The sequence below is a fragment of the Passer domesticus genome, chromosome 3 (assembly GCF_036417665.1).
Source record: "Passer domesticus isolate bPasDom1 chromosome 3, bPasDom1.hap1, whole genome shotgun sequence".
In the NCBI taxonomy this organism is placed as follows: Eukaryota; Metazoa; Chordata; class Aves; order Passeriformes; family Passeridae; genus Passer; species Passer domesticus.
The window spans coordinates 33,341,128-33,368,695 of NC_087476.1; the positions used below are offsets into that span (position 1 = coordinate 33,341,128).

General features: G+C 37.4%; 1 protein-coding gene across 3 annotated transcripts in view; it reads right to left on the reverse strand.

Moving 5' to 3' along the window:
* Positions 1 to 2,221: 2,221 nt before the first annotated feature.
* The window catches only part of ELOVL4 (ELOVL fatty acid elongase 4), a 37,732-nt gene continuing 12,385 nt past the window's right edge, over positions 2,222 to 27,568 (reverse strand). For all 3 annotated transcript variants that reach the window (XM_064412515.1, XM_064412516.1, XM_064412518.1), the window contains exons 2-6: positions 19,767 to 19,954; positions 16,534 to 16,614; positions 9,875 to 10,046; positions 7,515 to 7,642; positions 2,222 to 7,024 (exon numbers count right to left, since the gene is read on the reverse strand). In XM_064412515.1, the coding sequence (XP_064268585.1) occupies positions 6,749 to 7,024; positions 7,515 to 7,642; positions 9,875 to 10,046; positions 16,534 to 16,614; positions 19,767 to 19,954 (845 nt within the window). In that variant the 3' untranslated portion in view covers positions 2,222 to 6,748. The remainder of the gene's footprint in view (positions 7,025 to 7,514; positions 7,643 to 9,874; positions 10,047 to 16,533; positions 16,615 to 19,766; positions 19,955 to 27,568) is intronic.

Consider the following 27,568-nt stretch of genomic DNA (forward strand, 5'->3'; position numbering starts at 1 on the left):
AAAATTCCTATCAGGCTGGGTAGACCCAGACAGCTGTACCTTGTGCACAAGAACAGTATTTGAGGTGAACCCAGTGTACCAAATGATGCCATGGATATGAAACCCTTGACTGTAAAACACCCCAAAGTTTATTTTAACATTTTACTCACTTGCAGTTGCTACAAGATCTTCCTATGACATACATCCCACTCTGGAATAATTTAGTAAGCAAACACCTGACCTGAAAATACATGTACAAAAAAGAAAAAAAAAAGCAGTAACAGAAGTTCTGCAAAAATAGGGGTTTTTTAGCAGCTATACAGCAGTTTTCAGCTTTGGAGGACTTTGTGTTACTGCAAGAAGCTGCTCAGAAGCTCTGAAGATAATGAGAAAATACAGAGTCCTGCCAATGCAGGAGTATGATGTTTGTCATTACTTTCACCCCAAGTATTTGTAGTTAGATAAATCACTGTCTTGTCATTTAAGACAAAGCAAACTTTCATGTACATCAGAATGTACTTATGCACAAGTACACTACTTGTATACCATTACAGCATCTGTAATGAAAACAACAACAGTGACAGGTATAGTAATTTAACTCCTGCAACATCTAGGGGCAACAGCAAACACTAGAGGAACAATTACCTCATGTTTTCTAGCTTTTGGCCCAAGTTGTTTCTTGTATTTCTCTAGTTTTCTCCCATAAACACACTCAAAAAAATACTAGCATAACAGTGTTTTTTTTTTGTCAAACAAATTAATGTTACAGCAAGAACAATAGCTACCTAGCTACCACTGCAAGAACAATAGCTCTCTAGCTAAAGATAAGGACAGAAAACACTTTGAACCATTTCAAAAATCAAAGATTTCTTTTTGTTTAGCAGACTAAAACCTACCTGATATTGATTTGACAGATAGCAGTGATGCCATACAAGCTTGTATCAATTCCCACCTACTGAATCAAAATGCAAACTGGGTTTTTCCCCCCAGCAGCACTGACTGCGTGGTGCTCTGGCAGGAACTGCCAGCACTGTTTTATAGTGTGGACTGACTGGGGCCTGGATGATCGAGGGATATAAACTTGCCCATCAATAAGTATCTTTGTAATTAAGTCAAATGTGATGTCACTGACATGTCAGGCACTCAGCCAAAGTGTGCCTGCATTCATGGGGTGACCTAGAAGTCCCAACCATAAGAAAAGCCACTGAAAGGCACTAGTCCATAGAAGGCACTGCCTTCAAAGCTGTCTTTGAGTACCTGCTTCATGTGTGTGTCTGAGAGCAGCCCACATTCACTCAATGCTTTGAGCTGAGCAATAAAACAGGTAATAAAACTCTTCCCCCATCAAACCCCTATTTCCCAGATGTTCAGAAGCAAGTGACACAAAAAAGAAAATTGAACATCAGAGGATCCAGTCTATTCTATCCAATCACCCCATAAATCTGATTTGACCACGTTCTTATTTTTAATTATTAATATGGTGGAGAATAGAGTTATGAGAAAGACGTGTGCAGAGAGAGCCTACCCCAGCATGTGTTAATCATCTAAAGGACAAATCTTGTTCTGAACACTTAGTGTATTTTCTGATTCCAGAGAGGATGTAAGCAGTGGATTGAAGCAATAGCTGAGAATTGTGCAAGACATAATTGACCACACCATATTTTGCTATGATGGCAGACTTGATTCTCTACTACTTGACATCTGGAGTAGCTATTTTCACTTAGGTTCTAGGAGTGCAACATGGGTGCAACTTGATATTATAAGGTTGATTACAGAGATCACACTTGGCAGATATTGAAGGAACTTACTGTACCCAGCACATGTAACCACGAATTTCACCTAATGCCAAAAGTGCTCAGATTCTCTGGGAGGAGAGACTTCATTAACACCACACACCCTCCAGCAAAAGCTAAACTTCATGGCTAATTGTATTCCTAATTGTTAACAATTCCAAGACCAAATAAGGAAACTTAGGGGATTTAAGTGGGCATCCTATTTTCAGTCTGTTTCCTATGGGTGATTTCAAAGCCACTCCACTATTATTTGGGACAATATTAAAAAATAGGAAGTCCTGTAACCTTAAAATAGGAGGATGTGTCAAAAAAAACAGTTTTCTCAAACTGCTGGGCAACAAAACAGATTACATCACACAATCTGCACAACACTAAAATTAGCAGGAATCTTGAGGCAAGATGGGACACAGAAAAACATATTACAGAATGTATAAAAGCAAACTCAAACAGCATGAAAAAAGTAATGTTTATTTTTAATGTTTACAAAAGCATGAACACCTTATGCAAAAGCAGCACCCTGAACCATACATTTCCCTCAATCCTCCTGGGATATTGGCAGAAAGCAAGTATTTTCTCTTCTCTTCAGTGCTCAACATACTGTGCTGAGGTAAATGGGAACCAACCTCTCATTTCCATGGAGCTCCCTCTGCTTGCATTAGCAAAGGGGCCAGCGCATCAGACTGCAGTGCAATGAGATGTCATATGGGTGTCTCGCTTTAGGCATCAAATTAGATTAGTCTGTGTTTCTAACCAAGATAAATACACTATCCAGACAGTTAATTAGCTCCCCATTCTCTTCAATTTTAACTGAAACATATCTCATTTTAAATATTACTCTCAGCCCACACTAGCTTCATGCAAGGTTTAACTTTATGCACCATGAACAGTTTTATTCAAGTTTTTAAGAGATAGCTAGTGCTTGTAAGCTATTTGAGGATTGAGATCTTGCATCACAAATGCTATTTGTTCTTTCTTACCTCCCTTCCCAGCACATGCAGTTCAAGTGTTTACTCTGAAGAAATGTGCCCTTAGGTTAACCTGAAAAAATGTGCAGCATTTTCATTTTGCCTTCACCTTTTTCTCCTGGTCTGGAGCTGGAAGTAATTGATGATCCTGTAATCAAATAGGCCACACTTTTAAACTTACAGGGAAACATTTGTTTAATGGTTGGACTCAAGTCATCTTAATGGTCTTCTCCAACATCAATGGTTTTATGAATCTATGATTTATTTTTAGAAGTTTTCTGTTAAACAGAGAATATGATTGCAATTTTTCCAAAGACTCACCTGGAGTAAGTTACTCATATTAAAATGATCCCTACCATAATACAGCATAATTCCCCAGCTACCCTGAGTTGAGATCTCCCCTCAGAATCTACAACTGATGCCTCAAAATATTTATTAGACTGGTAGAAATGGCTCTGTCTTTTCTGCCATCCTATATCTAAAATACTGACAAATACTATTTATGTTTGCAAGACTGATATTGGATCTGTGGAAGGAAAACTGCTTCATTTTCCTGCTGGAGCTGTAGGAATCATTCTATTAGCTCCTGCCAATTCACATTCAAGAAATATAGTTTACTTCACATACTGAAAGAATCTGCTAAGAACCCATACATATATACACACACACATACACATGTATGTGTACACATATATACACACATGTATAGATAATTTGTATTTAATTTTACACTGAAAAAGTGCTAAAATAATCCAACAACTGTCACTGCTAGAGACAAGGCTAAATGAAATGGTATTACTTACATGGCATCAAATATTTAGAGACTCTGGTCCAAGAGCTTCAGAACTCTTAGCAAAAAATTATCATATGTTGGCAAAAAAATAAAAATTTCAAATGGTTTGAATTTAATTTTTCAATAAATTGAAAGTATTTAGAAGAACAAAACCCCAATAACCCTGTAAAGAATAATTGTACTGCAAAAGACTGTATAATCTGAATTTCAGTACTGTGCATATAGAAAATACACATATTTATACATACTTTCACAGCAACATTTTAAGCTTCCTTAGATTCAAAGATGACTCTAATGAATCTGTCAGCATTTCACATGTGCATTATTGCCTATATTTTGAAAAACAAAAAGCTGTACAAGTTGAGCCCTGTATTCTCTGAGTCTGGCTGCATAGTCAGAAACAGAAATATTGCACTCAAGACCATGCCTACAAAAATGCACATTTAATAAGGCCATTATATTCAAAATTATAATGGGACTTGAATTACATGAACAATCAAATATATCATAAATAGACCTAGGAAAGTCATACTGAAAAAGATGTACTCAAACCAGCAGTGTTCCAGTAATTTAGTAACTGGGTTTTTTTCTCCCATGAAATGGCAATCTCTCAAACTGGTTTTATGCACAGGGCCAGACAATATGATGTGTATGTACACATGCATTCTCACAATGAGTTTTTCACGTTTTTTTAGAATTTAACAATTACCCCAAAATTTGATAGTAGACTTCTACTCAAGTTCTGTCACAACAATGTTCAAGTTGCAATCAATTTTAATCCACTTCCATGCATGATGAGGGAGCAAAAATTTTGACTTTCAGTTATTTAAATATTTACCATCATGCAAGACATAATTCTTAAGTCAGAAAGTGTAGCAAAGACACCACTGAACCCATACTGGAATACTCCCCAGTATGCTGTTTCAGAGCTAGATCACATTAAGAGCATCAGTTTAGCTGATCTAGCTTATTGAATGAATGACAGAGCAAACAACCAATCTAACCCAATTCAAGGGATGATACAGATTTAGAAGTTAGCTGCCCACATCCCACGGCAAATAGAAAGAAGCTACCCTTTAATCAAAGTGGGGTAAACGACCTTGAAATTACAGCAGGGTAACTGCACTCATACCAGTCACGACCTTGGAGTAGCAGGTGTGCTGTAAATCTGCTCTGTGGTTATTTACTCCTTTAGCTATTCCAGAGTTACTGAGTCAGCCAGCATTTTGGCTTGGTTAAGGGTAGTGGCATTTGTCCAAGAAGGAAGGGTAGATCACCATCCCTCTTCCCCATGCCACACCACGCAAATACGCAGTTATGCAAATGCAAAAAGCATCATTACAAAGGCTGGAAGAATCAGAAGACACAGCAGATAAGAAACTTAATGGTCACATGCATTTGAGTTCAGCAAAGATAGTTTTTCATAATTCTACATGCTGCCCAAAAATCCACACTGGTGGTGATTAGGGATGAACCACCTTCTAGCTGAACCTACTCCAGCATTAGGAATTATTTTTTAGTACAACAGACTATATTAAAAACTCTTTTTCCTAGGACCTGTTCTCTGGGTTTAGATTTTTTTTTAATAGGAACAAGACAAACCTGAGACACAGTATGTGACCTGCTTGCATATTATAAACAGTCAATGGATGACTGAGATACAAAAATCTATTAACATGTCACTCACTTTATACTCAGAGCTCCCTGTACTCTTTCTGCACCAATGGTGCCACTTGTCAGATATGTTTGTTGCTACCTCTGGATGTGGTTTTGACCAGAGCTGGTGGGGAATGCATTTGGACAGTAACAATGCAGCTCTTGCAGTGATGGCCAAGGAACACAGTAATTCAGAATATAGTTTCTAATTCCACCCATCTTCTACTCATTGCATGCTAAGCAGCTCAAAATGTATCTCTTAGTAACCACATTATTCAGAAGGTGTATAAATCTTTCCCTATTTTCTTCACAAAAGGAATGGTAAAAAGTCCTTTATGTAACATGTAAATGAAAATCTATCTAAAAATTTCTACTTATTTTAGCAGTTTTGACTTACAATGGTGGCCTGTCTATCAGCAATACTTTGTCTGCAAGTGTCTAACAAATAGAGTTTTAACAGGTATCAAGCAATAGCAACATTTTCAAGGTTTTGTGTTTACTGTATTCTCTCTCCCAATTTTCTCTCCCAATAAACCGAATTCTCTCTTCCAATAAAGTGATGGTTGGTCTTGTATTTAACATGACTACCCATGCACACAACATTTCTAAATGGAATTACATGCTGTTTCCTCTCCACCATAGCATTATCTTGCCACAGATTTAATGCAGATCACGGACAACAAGCAGCAGGCCTATTTTTACTGCTTGCTTGCTTCAACCAATATATTAGTTCATATTTACACGTTCTTAAAATGTACTCTTGACTTGGCTCTACTAAAAGTACCACTCCAAAATTTCAGTTTACATTTAAATGATGACCTGATCAAAGGATACCACCAAAAATCCCTTTTACTCCCACAGGGAAACACACGTTCTCCTGAGTTAGTATTAACGGACATTTAGATTAGAGGACTCCATATTTCAGAAACCAGTTATTTAATGCTCAATATTCTTTTCAGCAGATGAAGAGGTAGGTATATTTCCACACAAGAAAAAATAATAAAACAAAAACCAAACTGTAACAGGTTCTCAATTATATCAAGTAATGTCTGAAAAGTCAAACACTGTTCTGACAGCACATATTTCGTCTGAAGGTACTCTCCAAGGAGAAGAAGAAAAGTTGCACATTCTGATTAGATAATACGTCATAATTTGAAATTTAATAATTTTCTGGAAAGAAAGCACAAGTATTCAAATGCTACTTCCTTTCCCTCCCCCCCACCCCCCAAGAAATGTGGGTGTCAACAAAACTGCCTGTATCAATGGTAGCATTAACTTTTGGACTGCTAAACATGGAATCAACTGCAATTCTTCCTTATATTCACCAACACCAGCAGTCTACAAGTTTACACAGAGACCGTATGCATGATAATTACATAATTACAATAGAAATTCAACTTTAGTGTTGTTCTTAAAACAATCTTCATAAATAATGAAAATATCTGTGTTCTAGCTCTTCAGTAACCTAAGGTTAATTGGTACAGATAATGTTTTTTTTTCTTCCTTTTATAAACCAAACTGGAGGTTCCTCACTGCCAACAATGGTTAAGGCCTGGATCAAGTTACTCTCCTTTTGCTTTTCCCTTTTTCTGCTTTTTTCCATTTTCCACCACCGCATTATTTTCTGGTTTGCTTACTCCATTTGCAACAGCACCATTTGCTATTTTGCCATTCTTTAGAGGTTCCTTGGGCAGCTTATATGTCCGATAGTAGAAGTTACCAAACAGGAAAATGAAGGTGATAGCATAGAAAATGACACCCCAGTGCATCCATTTAGGGAAAGGACAATCAATATAAATAGACAAGGCTGTGTGGCCAATAGTCACATGGAACTGCACCTGAAAGACAGAAAATATAGAATCAAAAACATCTGGATATATTCTGTAGGTCTGAGTGCATCATTAAGTAATGAAAACAGCTGAATTGGGAGGTGGTAGGGAAGCTGTATTTGGCTGTCACATTCATGCAGGCACATCTATGCTTGACCAGGAGCATCACCATTTATTGCAGTACCTGGCATCAGTTTTCAGAAGCAGGACAATGAGAAGATAATAATCAATCTGAATTTTCTCTACATTTTGAATGTCCTTTTGTTACTCAGTTGAAACAACCAGCAAGGAAGCATTAGACTTCAGCTCACACAACTCTTATGTATGCTGCATATGTTGTTTCAAAGCTGAATAAATGCTTCCATCTCCAGGGGGTATTCTAATTGAGGAGTGTCAGGCAGAGAACTTTTGGAAGGACCAGCATCTGATCCAAAGCTCTGCAAATGCAAATCCATGCAGAGGCAACACCTTTTATCCCAAAAGGAGGGGAATTACTTACCAATTGCAATATGGTCAAATATCGTTTCCACCACAGGTATTTCTGAAATTTAGGGCCACAAGCTGCCAATCCATAATACATGTACATAATGACATGAATAAACGCATTCATTTGAGCTCCGAAAAAAGCTGTCCAGGAACAGAAGGGAAGACCATAATGTATTTTGGAAAAGAGGATTCTTTTCTAGTATTACTCGTATGATTATTTTTAATAGTAAAAATTACAAAGCACAGGACAGGTCAGGATTCCATCTCCAAAATACTGAATAGTGTAATACAGACCTGGCTGTCAACATGTGCTGACAGATGTTACCATATACTACTTGTCATATACTACTTGCACTAACAAACAGATGTTAATGCAAGCAGCATGTCACATCTTGAATGTGACTACTTGTGCAAAAGCTTTTTATAAGATTTTTGTTGAACAAACATAAATGACATCTATTCCACATTAGTTGTTGTAGTGGAACTGCAACTGTTTTTCTAAAGGATTATTAAAAGCTTTATTTGATAATGTAAAGTATAAATTACCAGGCTCTGAATTTAAATATTTTCAACTGTATTTAAATGCAAAAGGTTCACTTCTCAGCAAGAAGTCAAGAAACTTACATGGAAGATGGATTAAATAGGCCAAAAAAAGCCCATACAAAGCAAGACTTGACTCATGTTTATAAGAACTTTAAGGCATTGCCAGGTGAGTTCGTCTAAATGAATAATCTTTAGTTTCTTTTTATGATTTAAAATATCCAACTTTCTTAAATATGTCAGTGTATAGTGTAACATTTGCCAGAATGCTCCACGTTAGATGCATGTCGACAGCTTCATTTGCATTAACATCTCTTTGCTCTGTCATGATTAGCCGTCATTTAACAGAAACACATTATATATCTTGTTAAGGTATTCTTACAGTGACAGAGAGGCTCAAAAATGCTCTAATATATAAGATTAGGGCAATACAGACAATAGCTGCTGACATCAAACAGCTCAGATGCCCGTGTGGTCTGGACCCAGTTGTTGTAATAGGGTCTAGTTTATAATAGACCTGTCTATGTAAGCAATGTGCTATCAACTAGAAAATAGAAGAGCACAGATCTATCCACATTTATGCAGTGGTGCTACATAAATGCAGAAAAGCAATGACTGCTTTTCCTTTTGCAGGCTCTAGAAACTAAGAGGCAGTGCTAGAACACCAAAACTTGAAAGAAATTTGGAAAGAGTTGCAACTGTTGTATTAAAAACTGTGGATATTTAGCATGAAAATTCTGAAAAGGCAACAAGGGCCTTTTGACATATCCAGGGAATTTCTAAGCAAGACTACAAGTAACCATCCAGTCTCCAATAATCTTATTTTATAGGTGCAATTGCAAATAAACATCTGTTTGAGTACCTGCTTCCTGCATATTACGTGAGGGAAATGAAAAGTTAGTCAGAGACACTAAATTTACATATTTCTTCCTTGCAATGTAAGTGGCCACTCAGTACTAAATACCTATAGTAAATGGGAGCATAAACCACCCATGCATTAAGTGTTAGTGCGGTTCAAAAAAACCAAAAACAAAACACCAAACCCAAAATATTAGTTTGGTGTTCATAATATGGTATTTTGTGTTTACTATATGTTATTTTCAGTGTTGCTAGCCTACAAAGCACAAAGGAAACAGGGCATTTTCCCTGTACCCTCAGCTCTGCAGAGCTTTCAGTTTGAGACAAGGCTAAACAACAGGAAGAGTACAATGTAGGCAATGACGGGTGTGGCAAGTGCAATAAACAAAAATAAAATTATTTGATGGAGGCTTCAGAGAAGAAGCAAGGGGAAAAAAAGACTGATAATGAATTTAGACGTGTGTCATTATGAATAGGTTTTGAAAGTGAATTGACAGATTTATTGGCTCACTTCCAAGGCAAGATTTCAGAATTTTATACATGCCTCTTAATAAAAATAAAAGCAAACCTCAAACTCATATACAATGCCAAAAAAAATCTCCATTGACTTCATTAAATTTGCACACAGGATGTGGCCCACAATTAGATTTTGCAGCTCTCTGTATCTGCAAAAATTAAAGTTAAGCAAGACGCATACATCTTTCTGTTTCACACAGATACAGATACTTTCGAAGGCAGATATTCAGGCTTGCAATTGATGCCCATGAGGAAGAGAAAAGAAGTTTTGCAATTCATTAGGTTATTGCCCTGCTATCTTTTCCTCCCCCATGTTTCCCACAGAAGGAGACTGTATGCATTAATAAACAGTTTTGTGTATTATTAAGTCAAGTCTCTAAAATTTTCTTCTATTGCTCCCAAACAATAATAATTCTCCCTTCTGCCCAGTCAAAAGCATATGAGAGGAAGGAAACTCACCTTGTCCACCTGCAACCCACTTAATACCAATCCACCACAAGGTGAACATGGTGAAATGGTGATAGACATGGAGGAAACTAATTTGGTTAAATTTCTTCCTCAGGATGAAGAATACTGTATCCAAATATTCAATTCCTTTGGAGACATAATACCACCATAAAGCAGCAGCTATCTGCAATGAAAAACAGAGACTACGTAAGTTTTAGTGATTCCAAGCTGAATGGAATAAAGTTCTCACCATCTAGCTACTGTAAGAGAAGGATACTGCTTCCTTCCCTAAATCTTGGTTAAATGCTGAGGTGGAGTCAAACATCTGACAGTATGAGAACAACAAAAACCACTCCTTTCATCATGGAAGAAGATTATGGAAGAGTATTCTGAGTCTGTCACTCACAAATCACATATGTAAAAAAGAGCTGATATAGTTAAAAGCTTTTGCCATATCTGAACAGTTTACCAGTTAAGCATGGGAAGTGTGTGTCCTCATTCTCTCCTAAGCTTTGCAGAAGAAGTCTGCCACAGGGCTTCCCCCTCTAATGAGGCAACACTTTGATGTGGTCAGAACAATGAGGCAGAAACATGATGATAAAATGAAGTTGCAAAGGTGAAACCTTCAGTGCCACAGGCATATGGGTGGAAAAGTATCAAAAAAAGTTAGATGCAGTACAGATTTCACATTTCTTACAGCAATATTCCCTCAGCTTCTCCTGGCCTGCTCAGTAACTCCCTCTGTAAAGCAGCAGTCCCCCAGTGGCTCTCTGCTATTCAGGGAGTAGAAAAAAAGAGACCACAGGAGTCACACAAACTGAACAGGTATCATCCATCTACCCAACAGGGAAGTGCTACACACCCAAAAGTATTTTTCTCATCCACCCATCACAGCGCATCTTGCCCAGGATGCAACATAAACAGGGCTTCCTGCTGAAATTAGGATATTGTCAAAGCAAGTAAAGCCCAGAAGCTCTGTGTAGCAATATGCTAATGCCATGATATGGGAGTATGGTGGTGGTAGGGACTCCCTCCCAGATCCCAAAACATAGCAACAAGTCTAGTTTTGGCATTGTAAGTCATCCAGCTTGTTATGCAAGGGTGGGACCAGATGGTGACTCACACAGAGAGTGAAGAGGAAAAAAAAAAGAGTTGGAATTGGTACCACCAGCAAGGAGAGCGGGCAATGTCACAACACACTATTTATAAGAAGTTGGCCTTGTCTTTCAGGATGCAGTGGATGGTAAACCAGACTTTCTTAACTTAATATGGTGTGAAATAACCTCACCACCCTCTCAGTCCACAGGGAAGACAGAAGAAAAAAGAGTTAACACAGAGCAGCTTCCATTCCCAACCACACACATACTTTTTGGTGAGACAAAGGGGAATCATAAAGAGCTGTAGAGAACAATGCCATAGCCCTGCATGGTATTTTCCTCCACCTCTCCAAACCAGTGGGAAAGGACAACATCTCTCCACAGACTGAGTTTGTCATAGCCATAACTGGTCTGGTGAACAGTTTAGGAGAAATTACAGCAGAAGCAAAAATGCAGCATAGGAGAAGAATGCTGCATATCTGCATTGCAGGCTCTGCAGCTTCCCAGAGGGACTGCACATCTTACTGATGCCAAACTGCAGCCTTCTACATATCCATTAATGAACACCCCTCTCTCTCTCTGGATGTGATTTAGCCCACTTCACGTCTTGGGAAGAGGAGGCTGATTTTTTCACTTTTATGTGAAGTGATATTAATATCTAAAGCTGAAGAGAGGCTTAATGACAGAAAAGTGACTCCCACAGATCTTGGAGTTCCCAGACACACAGGCAAGCTGCAAGAACCATTTATATATATATATGTATATATTGCTCAATATCCAGTACTGCCTCTGGGACAGGTAGTCAGGTATTTAATAACACCCACATCAAGGTTTGTCTCACACCCAGTGGGTTAGCATAACAGTCCAGCATCTCTTACAGGTCTTTGCTAAAGTTGCATCTCTTACATAAATTAAGATAAGCATCTTTTCATTTCATAAGTTAACAATAAACACTTTGGACTTGTATAGCCATAAAAAGACAATCCAGCACTGCAATGCTTTAGCTCTTTGAAGGCCCTCCCTTCAAAGAAACTTTTAGAGAGTCAGGAGGTCAGTCACAAACTGCCATAAAATCCTTTATAAAGTAAATGGGCATTTTTGTTAATTAATTAAAGGAACAAAAAATCAAATAGCCAATAAACAAACAGCCAATTTACTATAACACAGAGCAAAATCTAAAAACCCTACAAAAAATACTTCTGCCTTATGCCCAAAGTGCCACAAGTTCAGTATATGTTCTTGGACAAGTCACAAAACACATTTCATTGCTCTTCTTTTGAATTGCACCTAGCAGAGAAAGCAATTACACTCCATGGGTAAAAATAATCTGAACTTTAGACAAAAATGCTTCCCATCATTTAAGAAAAACAACAGGACTCTTTGAAGGATTACACCTGCTGATTTTGTGTTCCTGTAGATTTTTTTGCCTGTCAGCTTCTTTGCTCCCTTACTATCATCAAATTTTCTACCATTTACTCTCAAACCTGATAGGTTTTGTGTATGATGATCTATTTCAGTACTTCCAGTGACTTCTACAGATGTTTTCATCATTAGCTTATAGAAAAAAATGAAACAAATGTCATTTGCCTGAGGCCATGCATAAAATCAGTGAAAAAGGGCAGAAACAGAGAACAATACACTGATATGTAAGCTATGTCAGGAGCAGATGGCTACTAATAAATTTCTTTTTCAAAGCATCAAAAATCATGACCTAAGCTTTAGCCTTTAGACACTGCATGCAAGAAAGATTTAGTTGAAAAGAAAAGGAAACATGCATTAAAAAGGCACATCCTTGTTATGAACAATACTAGTCACAACTATATATTTTCTGGTAATTTTCATATGTACCAATCTAAGTCTGTTAAAACACCAGATGGCACAGAAAGATTACATTACAGCCTAGGATTAAGGGGGTCAACAAGAGGTCCAATCCCATGTCCTCTGCCTGCTGCAGGGTTTTTGACTGGAGGGCTGTTTTATTACAGGACTCTGTTTCTGCAGCACTTTCCTTCATTTCAGGTTGGAGACATTTCTCCATTAAGGGGTGTGAAGGGACAGGTACTTCTTGGAAGGTCACAGCAATGTGAAAATTAAAATAACTTTTATACTGAATGTTCATTTATAGAATTTTGTTTACAGAACTTGTGAAGTCAAATTTACTGAATTTTAAAGTATATTATGTCTTTTTCATAAGAGGAAACCACTAAAGCTCTAGACATAAATACTAACAATGCAGATTACAATTACGATACAGAAAATGATCATTGCTTGGCTTCATGATTACAATCAGCACACTTAAAATAAGAACCAATTCACACAGCCCCATATTCTCAATTATTCAGAAATGCTAATAAAATAGATGAACCTTGACCTGGTAAACAAGGACACACAAGCATAAGCAGAGGGGGGAAATGACTGCTGACACACACCAGCATACATTAAGTTAGACAGTGTTATGAAATCATTCACTTCAAATACTGAAGCTCCCAAAGGAGTACTACCAAGCATGGATTTAACATCTCAATCTTTTGCATTTATTATTTGACTCTTAAGCTATAAACAAAAAAAGTTTTTGCAAGTTACATCTGTAGATCCCTCTAAATACTTTCTTACAGGTTTTCTACCTCCTTGTCTTTCTTGTCTACTACAAACATTTTAATTTTTTTTCATAACAAAACCACTCAACTTCCTGCCAGCAGTCAGTACAGTGGCTGCCTACTACATTCATCAGATAAGTCCTTCACAAAGGAGTTTATTTCAGCAAATGTTTTGGCACCTAGGGAATTTAATTTTCATCCCTGCTTGCCCCAGTTGTCCATTGTTTCTTGTAGAACAGTCATGAGATTAACATGGGTAGGTAGGTCCAAGACAGTAAGCAGGAGGACCAGCTTCTTCACATTTTGTGTAAACTACCTACACAATTAACCATCAGTGGAAGTGAGAAGACTGGTAGAGTTGAAGAAAATATACAGACAAATACATGGAAAAATATCCCCTTAAAAACTGGCAAAACCAAGGAGGCTGTGTCTGACTTAAGAGGTCTCTGAGCCACAGGTTGCTGTGTTGCTAAATTGTACAGGGGAAGTGCCACCACGTGCCCTGACTTTACTCCCTTAAAATCACTGGCTTACTGTCTTGATACATGATGTGGGTTGGAGAGGCAGAAAAGGACATTCTCTGGTATCCAGGATAGCCAAACTTTTTTTTTTTTTTTGGGAACTGTTTTCTGGGAGCTCTCTGTAGTCTTGAATGACAAAGGATGGATTCCGGACCCCTTATTTTGATAAAGATCTTTACACAAAAGAGGCCACTCAATGTGATAGCAACATCACAGTGGCACATTCCCAAAAAGCCAGAAACAGGGCCCCTACCAAGGCTCCTGTGTTGCCATTTAGACCACTATATACCATTAATTTCATGTTTCTCAACATTTGCTCCAAATTTCAAAGCCCCAGATTAAAGTACACCATGAAGCTCTGCTTTTCAGAGCATGTTCCATAATGCCTTCTGGGCTCAGTGCTGTTTCCATGTGAGCTAGTCCCACTATTCTTTATCTGAGCAACCCAGGATTTATTTACTCATTCCCTTGCAAATATGGTCATTGCATTTGTAACTGATTCTACTGTTGCAGTGCAGCATTTCTCTGCAGAGCAAACCTGATGACAACGAATGCTAGACATTTAGTATCTGTATCTATTAAAAGGACATGAGAGTTGTGCTAAAATACTTATCAATTCTATACTCAAAACTGCAAAAACATTTTAAAATTGATGATGATGAACAAAATCTTGAGGCGGTTTGGATTGAGTTGTTTTTTGGTTTTTGTTTTTGATTTTTTGGTCTGACAGTATAAAAAAATAGGATACCTTCTAAATCTAGAGCATAACATACTGTAAAGCTGGACAGAAATCTATCCCACAATCCTCTATTCCAGTTCAACAAAGCACACGTGTGGAAAGTACAATTTTCTACTTGCAACTGATTTCCTAAACTGAGAATTCATTAAAAAAAGAACTACCAGAAAATGATCAAGATAAGAATCTTGACTGATAACATACTATACACTTGCTGCAGCAACTTGAGAGGACTCCATTTTCACTCCTTCCTCAACTCCCTCAGCTGCAAACTGAACATGCTGCAACTTAAACTTCAGGGATAAGTTTTACACAAATCCACAAATCTGGGAAACAATTTTATAAAATAATTAAAAAAAAAGAATAAAAACCAGGAAGTTAAAAGAGTGTATATTGCTAGAGCTATCCTTCCTATCTGGCCATATCATATAGTATAAATACATTCTTCAGGTTATTTTGCCTGTATTTCATTGTATAATAATGCTGTGCTTGTTATAACAAACAAAATGGATGATAATTCTTTTGAGCAGGTCTGACCTCTCCACTGCCTCCCACAAACAAAGTGGGAGCACCCAAAAGTGAGGCTATGAAACAGAGTACTGCTTGTATTTAGCTAATATAAAAATTCTTCCAATATATAGCACACCAGTCCTCAGCTGTCATTCAGCTAAGTACAAGGGCATTCTATTTTGCTTATCTATTAAAAACCCCAAACCTGTCAAGCACTTGCTATACTCTGCTAGATCTTGTTTTTCCATAAAATTTTTAACAGAATCATTCTAGTGACTGACATAGTGAGAGCACTGTATTGGCAAAAGCGAAAGATTGGCAGCTGCAATAAGGCAAATAAAAATCTACACACAGAGCTATTCTGCAATATCAGCCATTATAAATAAGGTGTAAGACTTGAACCTTCTGTTCTCACTACCACTCCTGCCACGTTTGACTAACACTGCCCATGAACAGCCACCTCACAGACAAACATTTTTCAAATTACCATAAACATAACACATTTTCACTGCATTTTCAGGAACACGTCCTAATCTGTACATGAAACTTGCAAGAACAGCTGAGAGATTCTCTAGTGTCAGCTCTACTGGAAGATAAGGTTTAGTGTGTGAGCTAATCAACAGCATTACGAAAATGAACAAGGAACTGCACTTTGCTTTTAATTTGGATGTTTTCCAAAACCCAGACATTTGAAATCTAAGATTATAAAATGAAATGTACTGATAATACATTTGCCAAATGCCAGCAAGACCTCATAAAGCCAAACACGGGAAAAGGAGACAAAGAGTTGCCTCACCTGTATGGGTGAAGTGCAACCGCAAGATAAGATGACAAATCTCACTTGCTTTGATCTAGCTAGGACACACCACCTTTACTGTGGTTACCCTGGTATCCCAAACTTCAGCAAATCCAGGAAGCAAAGGATGCACACAAAGTTTACCCTGGATGGCACAACTGTGGATGAAGCCAAGGATGGTATTAAGACTCCCCTCACTTGCAGCAGTCAGATGCATGTTAGCACAAATATGCTGATGCATTTTTGATTCAACCTGCTACGTACGATGTAGTCAAACCTGAAGTGAGGATGTAACGGGATACAGCCACTGCTGACAGCAGCTGTGGAAACACAGTTTTCAGAAAAGGCTTAAACCATCATGTAGTGGTACATATTACACACATTCATACAAAAGTACAAAAAATAAATACTCACCCTAACTTCATAAACATTATCTGAATAATCCACAGTCTGGCAGACATAGCTGTACCCTCGAGCTCTTGATGACAAGAACAACTGAAAATATTAAAATCATACATGAGGGGAAATACAATACAATAAAGCACATTTATAACAATTATCAGCAAATTTCTTGCTACATTAAACTTACCTGAACAGAAATACTTAAAATATTCTTATTAGTTCTGAGAATACTATTGAAGAAAGCCAATATTTAGTACTAACAACCTATTGTTACAGACTACTTATTTTTTCTTATAAATTCAAAAGAAAGTACTCATTTTTCTCTGCAAGTATCTGCCCAGATAATTAGTCTTGTAGAACAAATTCCAGAATGACCTTAAGCTATTTGGACACTAATATTCTTTCTGATGGCTCTAGCTTCAGAATCAGAAAATACTCAATTGCTTTCACTACAATTGACAGAAATGTTATTCCCAGTAGGGATTCAAGAGAACACTATTCAAGAGATAGGGATTGGATAATTTGGATCTACAATTCTTAACAAAGTACAACAATCAACATCCAGAATCTCCCCTGCTCACTTTGAACAGCCAAAGCTGAATACCCACTAAACACAGTGAGAGAAAAGGATGGAGAAAAATTCCCTATTTCGTGCCAACAAAAATGGCCTAAAGCAATTGAAGTGCTTCTGTAGGGCCTCTCCAAACTAAGCATGTTGCAAAAACTTGGACAGGAGAAGATAAAATTGACATTTGAACAAGTTCCCATTGGAAAGAATTACACTTGTCTAGAGTTGTACAAAGTTCAAGTAACACTTATCTGGGCATTCATAAATGTTATGATCCAAGAACTTTTAAAGCCATGTAATCCCCCTATTAAGGATCAAAGAGAGACGGCTGTGGAGCAGACATAAATTGGGGTGATAGAAAAAGATTTCAGAAAACCTGTCATAGACGGGCACTGACTACTCTTACCACTAACTGACTTCCATCTTATTTACAACATATAAAACCTTGTGAACCTCTGGACTTGTTTGCTGCACGTGTGTTAAAGCAGGTAAATGAAACAACTGTCCACAAAAATTATCTTAGAAAAGAAACTGAACTACTTCTGCATCATCTATATTCATTTACAAACTACTGTTTTGTAACTAACTGGAACTCCAGTGTGGTCCCACATGGGCACAAGCACATCCAGGACTAACAGAGAAGAGCAGGGAAAGTTTAATTTGCACTGTTACAGAAACCAACCTGTCTCTACTGTCACCTACTGGATCACTCAACCAAGGTTCCCTTGGTAAAAGGCAGTAAATTGACTTCACCAGACTTCCATGAAGTAGAATAAGAAATTCATGATTCTGTAACAAAATAGGATCTATTCCATTGTGACTTCTGTATGTTCTAAGCAAAATTTGCTCCAAATTTGGACCTGAATTTGAATTCAGCACATGAGTCTTGCACTGTGCTTTATGACTTACTATTTAACATAAGCTGCCACAGATGAACAAAAGAGCTTGCCATCAGCATGTTTATTTAAATAACTTTCAACGGCATTTCACATTCCAATTCTGTTCTTAGCAATGTCTGGAAACTTTACAATCACTCACAAAATACAAGCAGTATCATTTTACTCACAACAATTGCATTAAAACTCATGTGAATTACAATAGTGGCACAGTGGTATTGTAAACTTTGGAAGCAGAAGTTGCCTTGTTACAGGGAACCACTGAAATTTGAACACCTTCCTGCTATCAGTCTCTACAATCAAGAAAAGACACTTGCTGGAAGTGCTGTATCCATTGCCTCAACATCCACTGAATAACAACCTACTACTATGAGAAATGAGGAAATTAGAACCTCTGTGTATAAAGTTATGAGCTTTCAGCATATCAACAACAAATATGTATTTGCAGTCCCACTCAGTTTTATGTTAATTCAGTGACTTGTAAATGCTACAAACACACAGCCTATAAGGAACATAGGTCTGAAAATTATTTGACTGCAAGTTTGGTATAATTCAGCTTATGGATGAAACAAACAAGTTTAAAAGAGTATGTGAAAAAGCCAGGCATTGCAGTAACACTGCAGAACTAATTTCAGGATTTTCAGTTTCAGCTTGCCAAGATGATTGGATTTAATCTCTTCCTTCAACTATGCTTTCATGTCAGCATTAAATTCTTTTGTATCTGTCACACTACTTAGTTGAATAGTCCAAGAAAACAGTTTAGACAAAATGATGACTAAGGTGTGATGGTTAAATTTTACTAAACCATGTCTTAAAGAGAGGCTGTAATCATTTTATGATTAATGATTTCATGCTAGGAGCTCTGGGAAAGGGTCAAAACGCAGATCATCATCAGATAGGCCATTTCTTTCTGGCAAAAGTACAGAACAGACCTGACAGTTCTGCAATGCTGTAATTTTAACTGTTCTGTTCATTTGCTTACTTCTGGAAACAGATTTTGAAAATCTATGATCAGAGGTCTTCCAGGAAGCCAACTCCTGATCTCTATGAGCAGTCACAGCATCGTAAACTTAGCATCAGCCATATTCTATACAGCTATCCTTGAAAAATAATTACCAAACTGTTAAGTAATCCCAGTTAGCTACTGCTACACAGCTGTTCCACTGCAGTGTTACTATTCATTCCCTCTGCCCAGAAAATCCAACAAAGGAAAAATGCAGCAACACTGAAATTTATTACAAGTAGCACACTCAGAACATTGCAACCCAAATATTAGAAGACTGTATCCTTTTATTTTTATTTAAAGCTATAGTCCACTTCATTTTTATTCTTAAAGATAACTTCCAGACAAGATACTTTTCCTCACTACAGACAACGGACATCTGAATTTCTAAATATTATAAACATGTTGAAATGTAAACAGCTCAATTTCTAACATGATACATTCTGATACGCTTTTGGATTATTAAGATTAAAAAAAAAGTATCTATTACAGGCATTAAATCTACAGATTTTATTCTCTGCAGTATTTAGACTAACATAAATCTAAGAAAAATTTGGAATCCCTCAAACACAAATTCTCTCTATAGACTCATTTAGTGCAATTATTCTCAAACAGAAACTACCTATCTATAGAAACACTCACCTCAAAGGCAAACTCATCTTTAAAAGTCTGCGCAAATCATCCACTCTCAATAGACATCAAGAATATGCAACATAATTTTCATTTTGACATCCTCAAACCTCAGTAAGAACTCCCTCTGGCAAGAGGGCATACGCACCTCTTTGAAAATGAAGAAGTTGAGCAGAACCATCCCAAAGTTGTAAACAACCAGCAGGAAGCGTAGCTGGAAGGGCTCTCTTGTCTTCATCCACTTGGGGCCCAGCCAGACAGTGAGGAGATAAATAGTGCTTATAGTCAGTGTTGGAAATGGAGACTGCATCAAGGGCCAGTCATCAACACGTTTGTCTGGGGGGTGAAGCAAACAGAAGGAGTCAGCAAGGTCTGAGTAAAACATATTCCATCATCAGTTTAAGCATTCAATTTGTTAAGTATTATTTTGTCCTGGAATAGCTGCATCAGATAGTAGAAACACAATGCACTCATTCTTTCTAGGAAGGTTAAAGAAAATAGTTTTTTAGGAAAATCCCCACTATGTCACATTACTTCCCAGAGAGATTCATTGTCATTCAAGCTCTGTTGTAAAGTTCTACAATCCAAAACAATAAATCACATGAGCCAAAACACAAATCAACCCAGCAATGCCCCAAACAAATTTTGCTTATGATGAATAATAAATGCAGTGGCAGTATCACCAAATATTCATCACACTGCAAATGAAAGATACACAAATTTGGCAAAACACTGATAAAACCAGTAGCTTTTATTAGTTTAAAATTAGGCACTAGAAAGTCTCCTGTAAAGTTTATACAGGTTGTATGATGATAACCTTTGCTACTTGATGTAGGTCAGCCTCATGTTTCAGACAGAATACTAACAGTGTTACCAGAAAACAACCAAATAAAAGAGTTCTAAAGGGATGGTTCTAGTCAATCTGCGCTGCCATGTGGGAAACAAAGGTTTTATTTACAGGCTCCTTCAGTCACTCACAGGATCCAGTTACATTACACACATTTCAGAGCTGAGAATATGCTATATTAAGTTCTAGATCAGTATGAAAAAAGAAGTGTTAGCCTGATGAACCAGTGCCATCAAGGATTAGAAGGTAGCTCTTCTAGAGGAGGGCAGTGAGATTGCAGTGACATCTCTACTTAGTGCCTGTGTTGTCCCATCACATCCCCCCTGCCCTGAAGGCTAATATCAAGAGATAAAAGGTAACAACTTCATAACTATCAGAAATTCAGATACTGCACAGCTCTATGATACTAACTGGATCATTTTCCAGATGCTTAGGCCAGGTACAGTTCCCATGGAAATCACATCACAGGGCTCCTTGGGAAGCTCAAACATCTCAGACACCTGCCTTCAATCAAGTGTGGGCAAACTCACAAATGCAGCTGCCAGAGATTTACCTAGAGGACAAGTTTCTTTTAGAGAACTGTGCGTCAAAGACCACGAGCAATCCCTATACCATAAATTAGTTCCTGATCCCAGGCATACACCCAGCAAGGTAAAAACCCCTTCTTACCAAGAAAATGAGGAAAGTACAGAACACTGCTGTCATTACTTCTCCCACTCCTCTTTATTGTTTCCTTTGTTAGAACCTAATTTTAGGAACAAATTTCATGAGGCCCTCTATTTCTAATAAACAACAAGTACTGTGATCTAGGGAAAGAGAGCACGCAGAACACAGCTTATTCTTACTTCCAGATGATTTAATAATAATTGAGCTGCACATTCCAAGATGCTAGGAGGCCTAAAAAGAAATGGAAAAGCAGAAAGGGAAGCCTAACTGCTTACATTATGGCTGCTAATACCAGAAGAGAAAATTCATCCTAATGCATGGAAACTTCAAGAAAGGACACTGATGCTGCCAGAATCATGGGATTCAGCCATGTGGCCACCAAAAGAAGCCAAGAGCAAGACAGGGCAAGGACTACAGGGAGGATGTAAAAAAAAGAGGACCTGAACAGAGTGAGAGAAGACAGCTACCATTTAACTCTTCATCAAGCTCCTAAAACCACAATGAATACCACCCACCAGTCAAAATCACTACCACATTGCAATTATTACACTCTTATAGCCTTTAGAATTTAGTTCCTTCTTGCTTTTAGTGATTATCAATCTGAATCTAAAACCAAAAAAAACCACAAAAAACCCCATCCAAAACAACAACAATAACAAAAGAAAATTAAAAAAAAAAACAAAACACAAAAAAAACCACAAAAAAAACCCCTCATCATCTACCTGGTACCAAGTAATAGGCAAGGATTCATCATGAAACAAGAAGAAAGGTGTCAGTTAAGAGACAGCTCTGGGAATAGCCAATGAATGCCTTGCTTTAATCAAATCCAGATCTCCCTTCACTGTAGTGTACTGAGTTAAGAGCAGGTGAGGCAAGAGACACAGTTGCTTTCTCGGGCTTCTTGCAAAAAGGAATATAAAGAGGATAAAGAGAAAAAGACACATTAGAGAATCTGTCTTCTATTTTCTAACACAGTGTTTCATGATAATTTTACACACTAAAGTGGCAATACAAAGAAATGTGAAAGAGGAAGATTTGAATTTTAGCCAGGAGGTGAATGTTACCGCCCACTGCTGAAAGCAGGAAACCATGACCTGTTCCAGATTTCTTTTTGTGTCAGGAGACAAAGATTTCTGGACTTCTAGATGGAAAAATGAGGATTCACTAGAGGGTAAAAGAAAAGACAAAGAGACCACTTATACTAAAACCCAGCTCAAAGTAGGCTTTGCCTCACACCTCATCAGCATTGCAAACAATTCTTCCACCTAGTTTCCACAAATACTATAAATAGAAGAACCTCACTGGAGAAAACCAAGAGATATATTTCATTAACTCTGACAACTACATAAGAGCACCTGAGAAGCTGCCATTACTCTTCCATACCATGGTCTCAGCCTATTATTTTCCCTCTCCAAAGGGTTTTTGGACAGTGAGCCACCACATCTCAGAGAAGTCTTGAAGTATTTACAGGAAAAACTTATATTACTGACACAAATCTTGTAACACACTGCCCAGGGAATCTAACATTGCCATTCTGGGGGCCTGACCTCTCCTAGGACAAGTAATTAAAACACAAAATGCTTCTATGAGAGGGAACACAGTAGGCAATTCAGTTTTGGAGTACATCCTGGCCAAAACAGTAGAGCAGTCTATTCTACTGGGCTAACTACAAACACCACCTTACATTTATTTTAAGGGCACCTAGGAGTTCTGCATATGATTATTTTTAACTAGTACTGTGGCATCAGAAAACATGACACTATTAATCCCTGAACTTTTTCATCACAGGATCTCTCCTGGATAATGCAAAGTAACTTGTTGCATCGTAAGTCAACTCCATTCTTATTGCACAGAAGGTTATACAAAACCAATTCCATTTCAGTTTACCTGGCAAGCCTGCTTGTTCATGCTCTACACAGAAAACCCAGTAAAATGCAGACCCTTGCTCCAAACTTCCTTTCAAGATGGTCTCTTTCAAAGATAAATTCACTGTCTTAAGTCATCTGCTCAAGTGACAAACACTCCAAGCTACTTCAACACTTTCCTCCTTTCCATTCCCCAATCTGTTTTAGCAAAACCAGCATAATTTTGTGTCCTACTTACTAGCTGGTGCTGATGACCACAAAAGATTTCTGCAAATTACAGAGAACTATGATAGCTTAAGGGGACATACGAGCGCATTAAATCCTGCAGTATTTCACACAGAATAGGGACATTTTTAACCTCAAAGATGAAATAAGCTTGAAATAAAAAGGCCAGCTCCCTGAATTAAAAGAAATCCCTCCAACTGCTGTGAAGCAAAAAGACCAATGCCTTTACCTGATTAGAATTGACAGAGATTGACTGAATCTTTCAGGGGATTAATGCGTTTGTCTTTCAAATCCCAAGACCCAGATTCTAATTCGATCACAAATAAAATGTCTGCTGTGGTGGCACAGCCTGTAGTACAGTGCTATTCTGGCAAGGTGGGAAAAGTTTTACAACAAATACTTAGGGCTGCACTTTATAGCAAAAATGAATCCAGCCTAGACTAAGGCATCTACTAACATGTTCTTGATAGAAAATAACTGTTATGTAAGGAAATAGTAGGAAATATGTATATACACAAGGCTTTCCTGTCATTTTGTGTATGTACATTCTGAAGTTACACCTTGCAAAGACAAAAACCAGAAGAACTTGCATTTATATATTTATATGTAAGTATATTTATTATTATTTATATATATAAAAATAATTTAAATTGCCCAGAGCTACCTACCTTTGCATAATGTAATTTTTTTTTGGTGGGGAAATTAACAAGAAATACACAAACAAACCCCTTTGATTTCTTCATTCAAAGCCAGAAGAGCAGGACCAGTGAAAAGGACTGAATATCCTGCCTGGCAATGTCCAGAGAGGACATAATTTACCTACACTAAAATATGGCTGGAAAGTGAAGATGAATTTCAGTAAGTAAGGCTGCAGTGATGGTATTCTAGCATTAAAAATCACAAGAAACTTTTGAGAAACCTACTGTAATTGTTTTGATATGTACGCATTTCTGTTAAACATGGTTCAGCATTTCCTTTCTGATAGAGATTTTAGATGGTTCAATTTTCTGCATTTTACTTAGGCTATGATCAATTTTTTCTTTCCCCGTGAAAAATAAGCAAACAAATGCATAGCATAGTCACTTTGACATTCACCTAGAGAAATCCTGAAACATTACAGTGGTGATTATCTTTGCTTTTAAAATCAGTTTTAGAGAAAATATTATATCACTAAAATACACGATTATTGCAATTCCCTGTCTTCATGTTAGGTTCAAAAAAAATAGTTAGAAAATCTTCAGTTTCCCAACATATGTATTCCTTAGCTATAAGGTCGGTACTCACTAATTTATCTGGAGAGACTTTCAAAGTTATTAATAGCTATTGATACTATTCTCAGCGCAAAGACACTTACAGTGCCAATCCAGCACATCCATCTGTCCGATTACATTTCTAAAGACACTGCAGAAATGACAGCGAGCATTTAAAAGTGCTTCTGTGAGAGCTCTCTGCAGATCACCTCTATTTTAACAAAAGTACTCTCAAAGCCAACCTCAAGTTTAAGAAAGATTTCCTTAAACAAGTCAAATTTTAACTCCACAATAGAAGGAAGGCAAAGTACTCCTAATTGGAGTACTGTTCCATGAACCACAGTAGTTTAATTATCTAAGAATTTCCCACATCTTGTTAGTTCCACTACCACTATAATTGAAAAAATTACAAAATGAAAGCACATATAATATAAAAAAAGAGGTGAGAAATATAACTTCACACACCTTAAAATGTTTACAAAGTTTTCACACGAGATCCCTTCAATGATTTCAGTGCTTTAGTGATTGCCTCCCTCCCCCTTTTCTTTCTGGCTACGGATAAATATACAATATAGTTCTCTCCAAGATTTTTATTAGAAATAGTGGTTCAGTCATGTAAATATTTACAAGTGAATATAAGATTGACTACACAACTACTGCAGACTGGATCCGTTGAAAATAACTTGAATAAGCATCCAACTGAATTGACCCTGTGCTTTTAAACTAAACTGAGTAACACATCAGAATAATTTAAAAGTAGATTTACTGTTAGCAGTTTGTAGAAATTGCAAGAAAAAAGCTCAGTCTCTGACTAACGAACACCTCAGAACAACAACAGCTAAAGCTATACAATTAGCATTTAAAACAGCACATGACTACATGGGCTGCACAGTTTGAGACTGAAGACTGATAATGAAGCAGCACTGCAGAGTGAAAATTGAGAGATGGAAAAATTTGGATGCAAAATCTGTAGAATTAAAAAAAATTATATTCACTTACTATTATTTTAATAGAGCTGTTCATACGGACCCAAATGAATTTTTCTTTTAGGTTGTCATTGCTTGAATTAACTTGCCTGCTTTGCTATTGATTATTCATTGCACAAACTGCACTCTAATCCTCAATTAGTGGAATTACAAAATCATTAAAGTTGGAAAAAACCTTTAGGATCATCTAGTCCATCCTATGACTGAACACCACTATGTCAATTAAACCATAGCACCTAAATGCCATGCCCAGTCATTTCTTGAACACATCCAGGGATGGTGACTCCTGGGGCTGCCCATTCCAACACCCATTCTAACCACCCTGTCCAGTGAAGAAATTTATCCTGATGTCCAGCCTGAACTTCCCCCCACACAGCTTCAGGCCATTTGCTCTTGTTCTGTTGCTAATAATCTCAGTTTATAAAGTTTCTTTAATGAGAAATCCTGTAATAGCAGATTAAAGCTACTGCATGAACTAAAATTATATCCCTATAGACTCATACATGTTTCAGGCAAAAGAAAAGACCATGTCTTCTTAGGAGGGATTGTGCAGACAGATTGCTGCAGGAAAGCAAAATGACTGGGACAAAAAGAATGACCAGTTTATGCTTCTTTCTTATATATCATACTTGGCAATGTCTGCAGTCTTCTGGCACTATGGGTATTTCTAAGGAGTTTGACAGGGTCAAAGATACCTGTACCTAACTCAGAAATAATCTAATACCATCTACAAAGCAAAGGTCATGAAACTTCCATTAACACATGTATAAGCCAAGAGAACATTTTTAGAAGAATTTCCCATTTTAGTACAGGATATGTCTTTGCAGAGGCAGCAAGCCCAGTAGAACACAGAGCAGCTTGCTATAAAATGTTAAGTAGCATAAAGTTGCTCTCTACAGGCCAGAGAAATTAGGATTAAACTTGAACTAGTTCATATAATTTTCTTTCCTAGACCCATCATTCTTTTCCTTCCTCGTTTGGGTAGTTTTGAACAGTTATCAGGTGACTCACTAGTTGCCCTTTTTTTTATTTTCTTTAAAGAAACTTCATCTCATTCACCTGCAGGCATATTTTCCTATCATAGAATCATCTTCATGGTTCATCTCTGTATACTCAACAAACATTTAAATTGGCCTTGCACTGGTTTCTCAGGAGCCAGTCAAGCCCCTGCTGCTTTATGTCACAAAAAATTCTCTGTTATCATAATGTCACAGTATCAGTGGTGGTCATAACTGGCAAGAACACAAAGATGTGAGTATCGGAGAATCACAGAATGCCTTGGGTTGGAAGGGACCTCAAAGATCATCCACTTCAAACCACCCTGTCATGAGCAGGGACATCTCACACTAGAGGCTGCTCAGAGTAACATCCAACCTGGTCTTGAACAATTGCAGGGTTGGGGCATCCACAGCTTCTCTGGGCATCCTGTTCCAGTGCCTCACCACCCTCACAGTAAAGAATTTCTTCCCATGTATGGTATTGGTAAAGCTGAGTGTGATATGCACAGGACATTGTATGGACAAAGGTTCCCAAAACCCGGCAAAAAAAGCGTAACAGCTGATCTGGTTTAAGTAAGGTGTTTTTTTTGTTGTTTGTTTGTTTTTTTAATTAATTAGTAGATCAGTAGAGAGAAAGCAAGGTGTTTTTTTTTTAATCTTTGATAATAAATCTAAAAATCTGAGTTAAGTACTTTGTCTATCCTTAAGCTTTAACTAGTCAGGAACAAACGAATTTGTTTGGGTCAAGAACAAGAGACATCAAAATTTATGGCAAAGCATTGTCATTTTAACAAGCCATAAAACATAAAACTAAGGTGCAAGAATAAGAGTATTCAGCCTCAAGCACAATGAATAATGAGAGCACATACCACAAAAATCAAAGCAATGAAACCCACATAGTCTAAGTTTGCTGTATAAAACCCTGCTGCGGTCAGAAATAAGAGATGCCTGCCCCAAAACCAAGAGGACTATGAAGCAAGACTAACAGGTACCACCCACAACCAGTTGTGGCTTTGTTTTGAATTTCAGGGCTTTGTAATTGACTGCCTAGTCTTCTTTAAAGCTGTAAACAGCAACATAAAATCAAAATGCCACACAGCCAAGAGCAACATC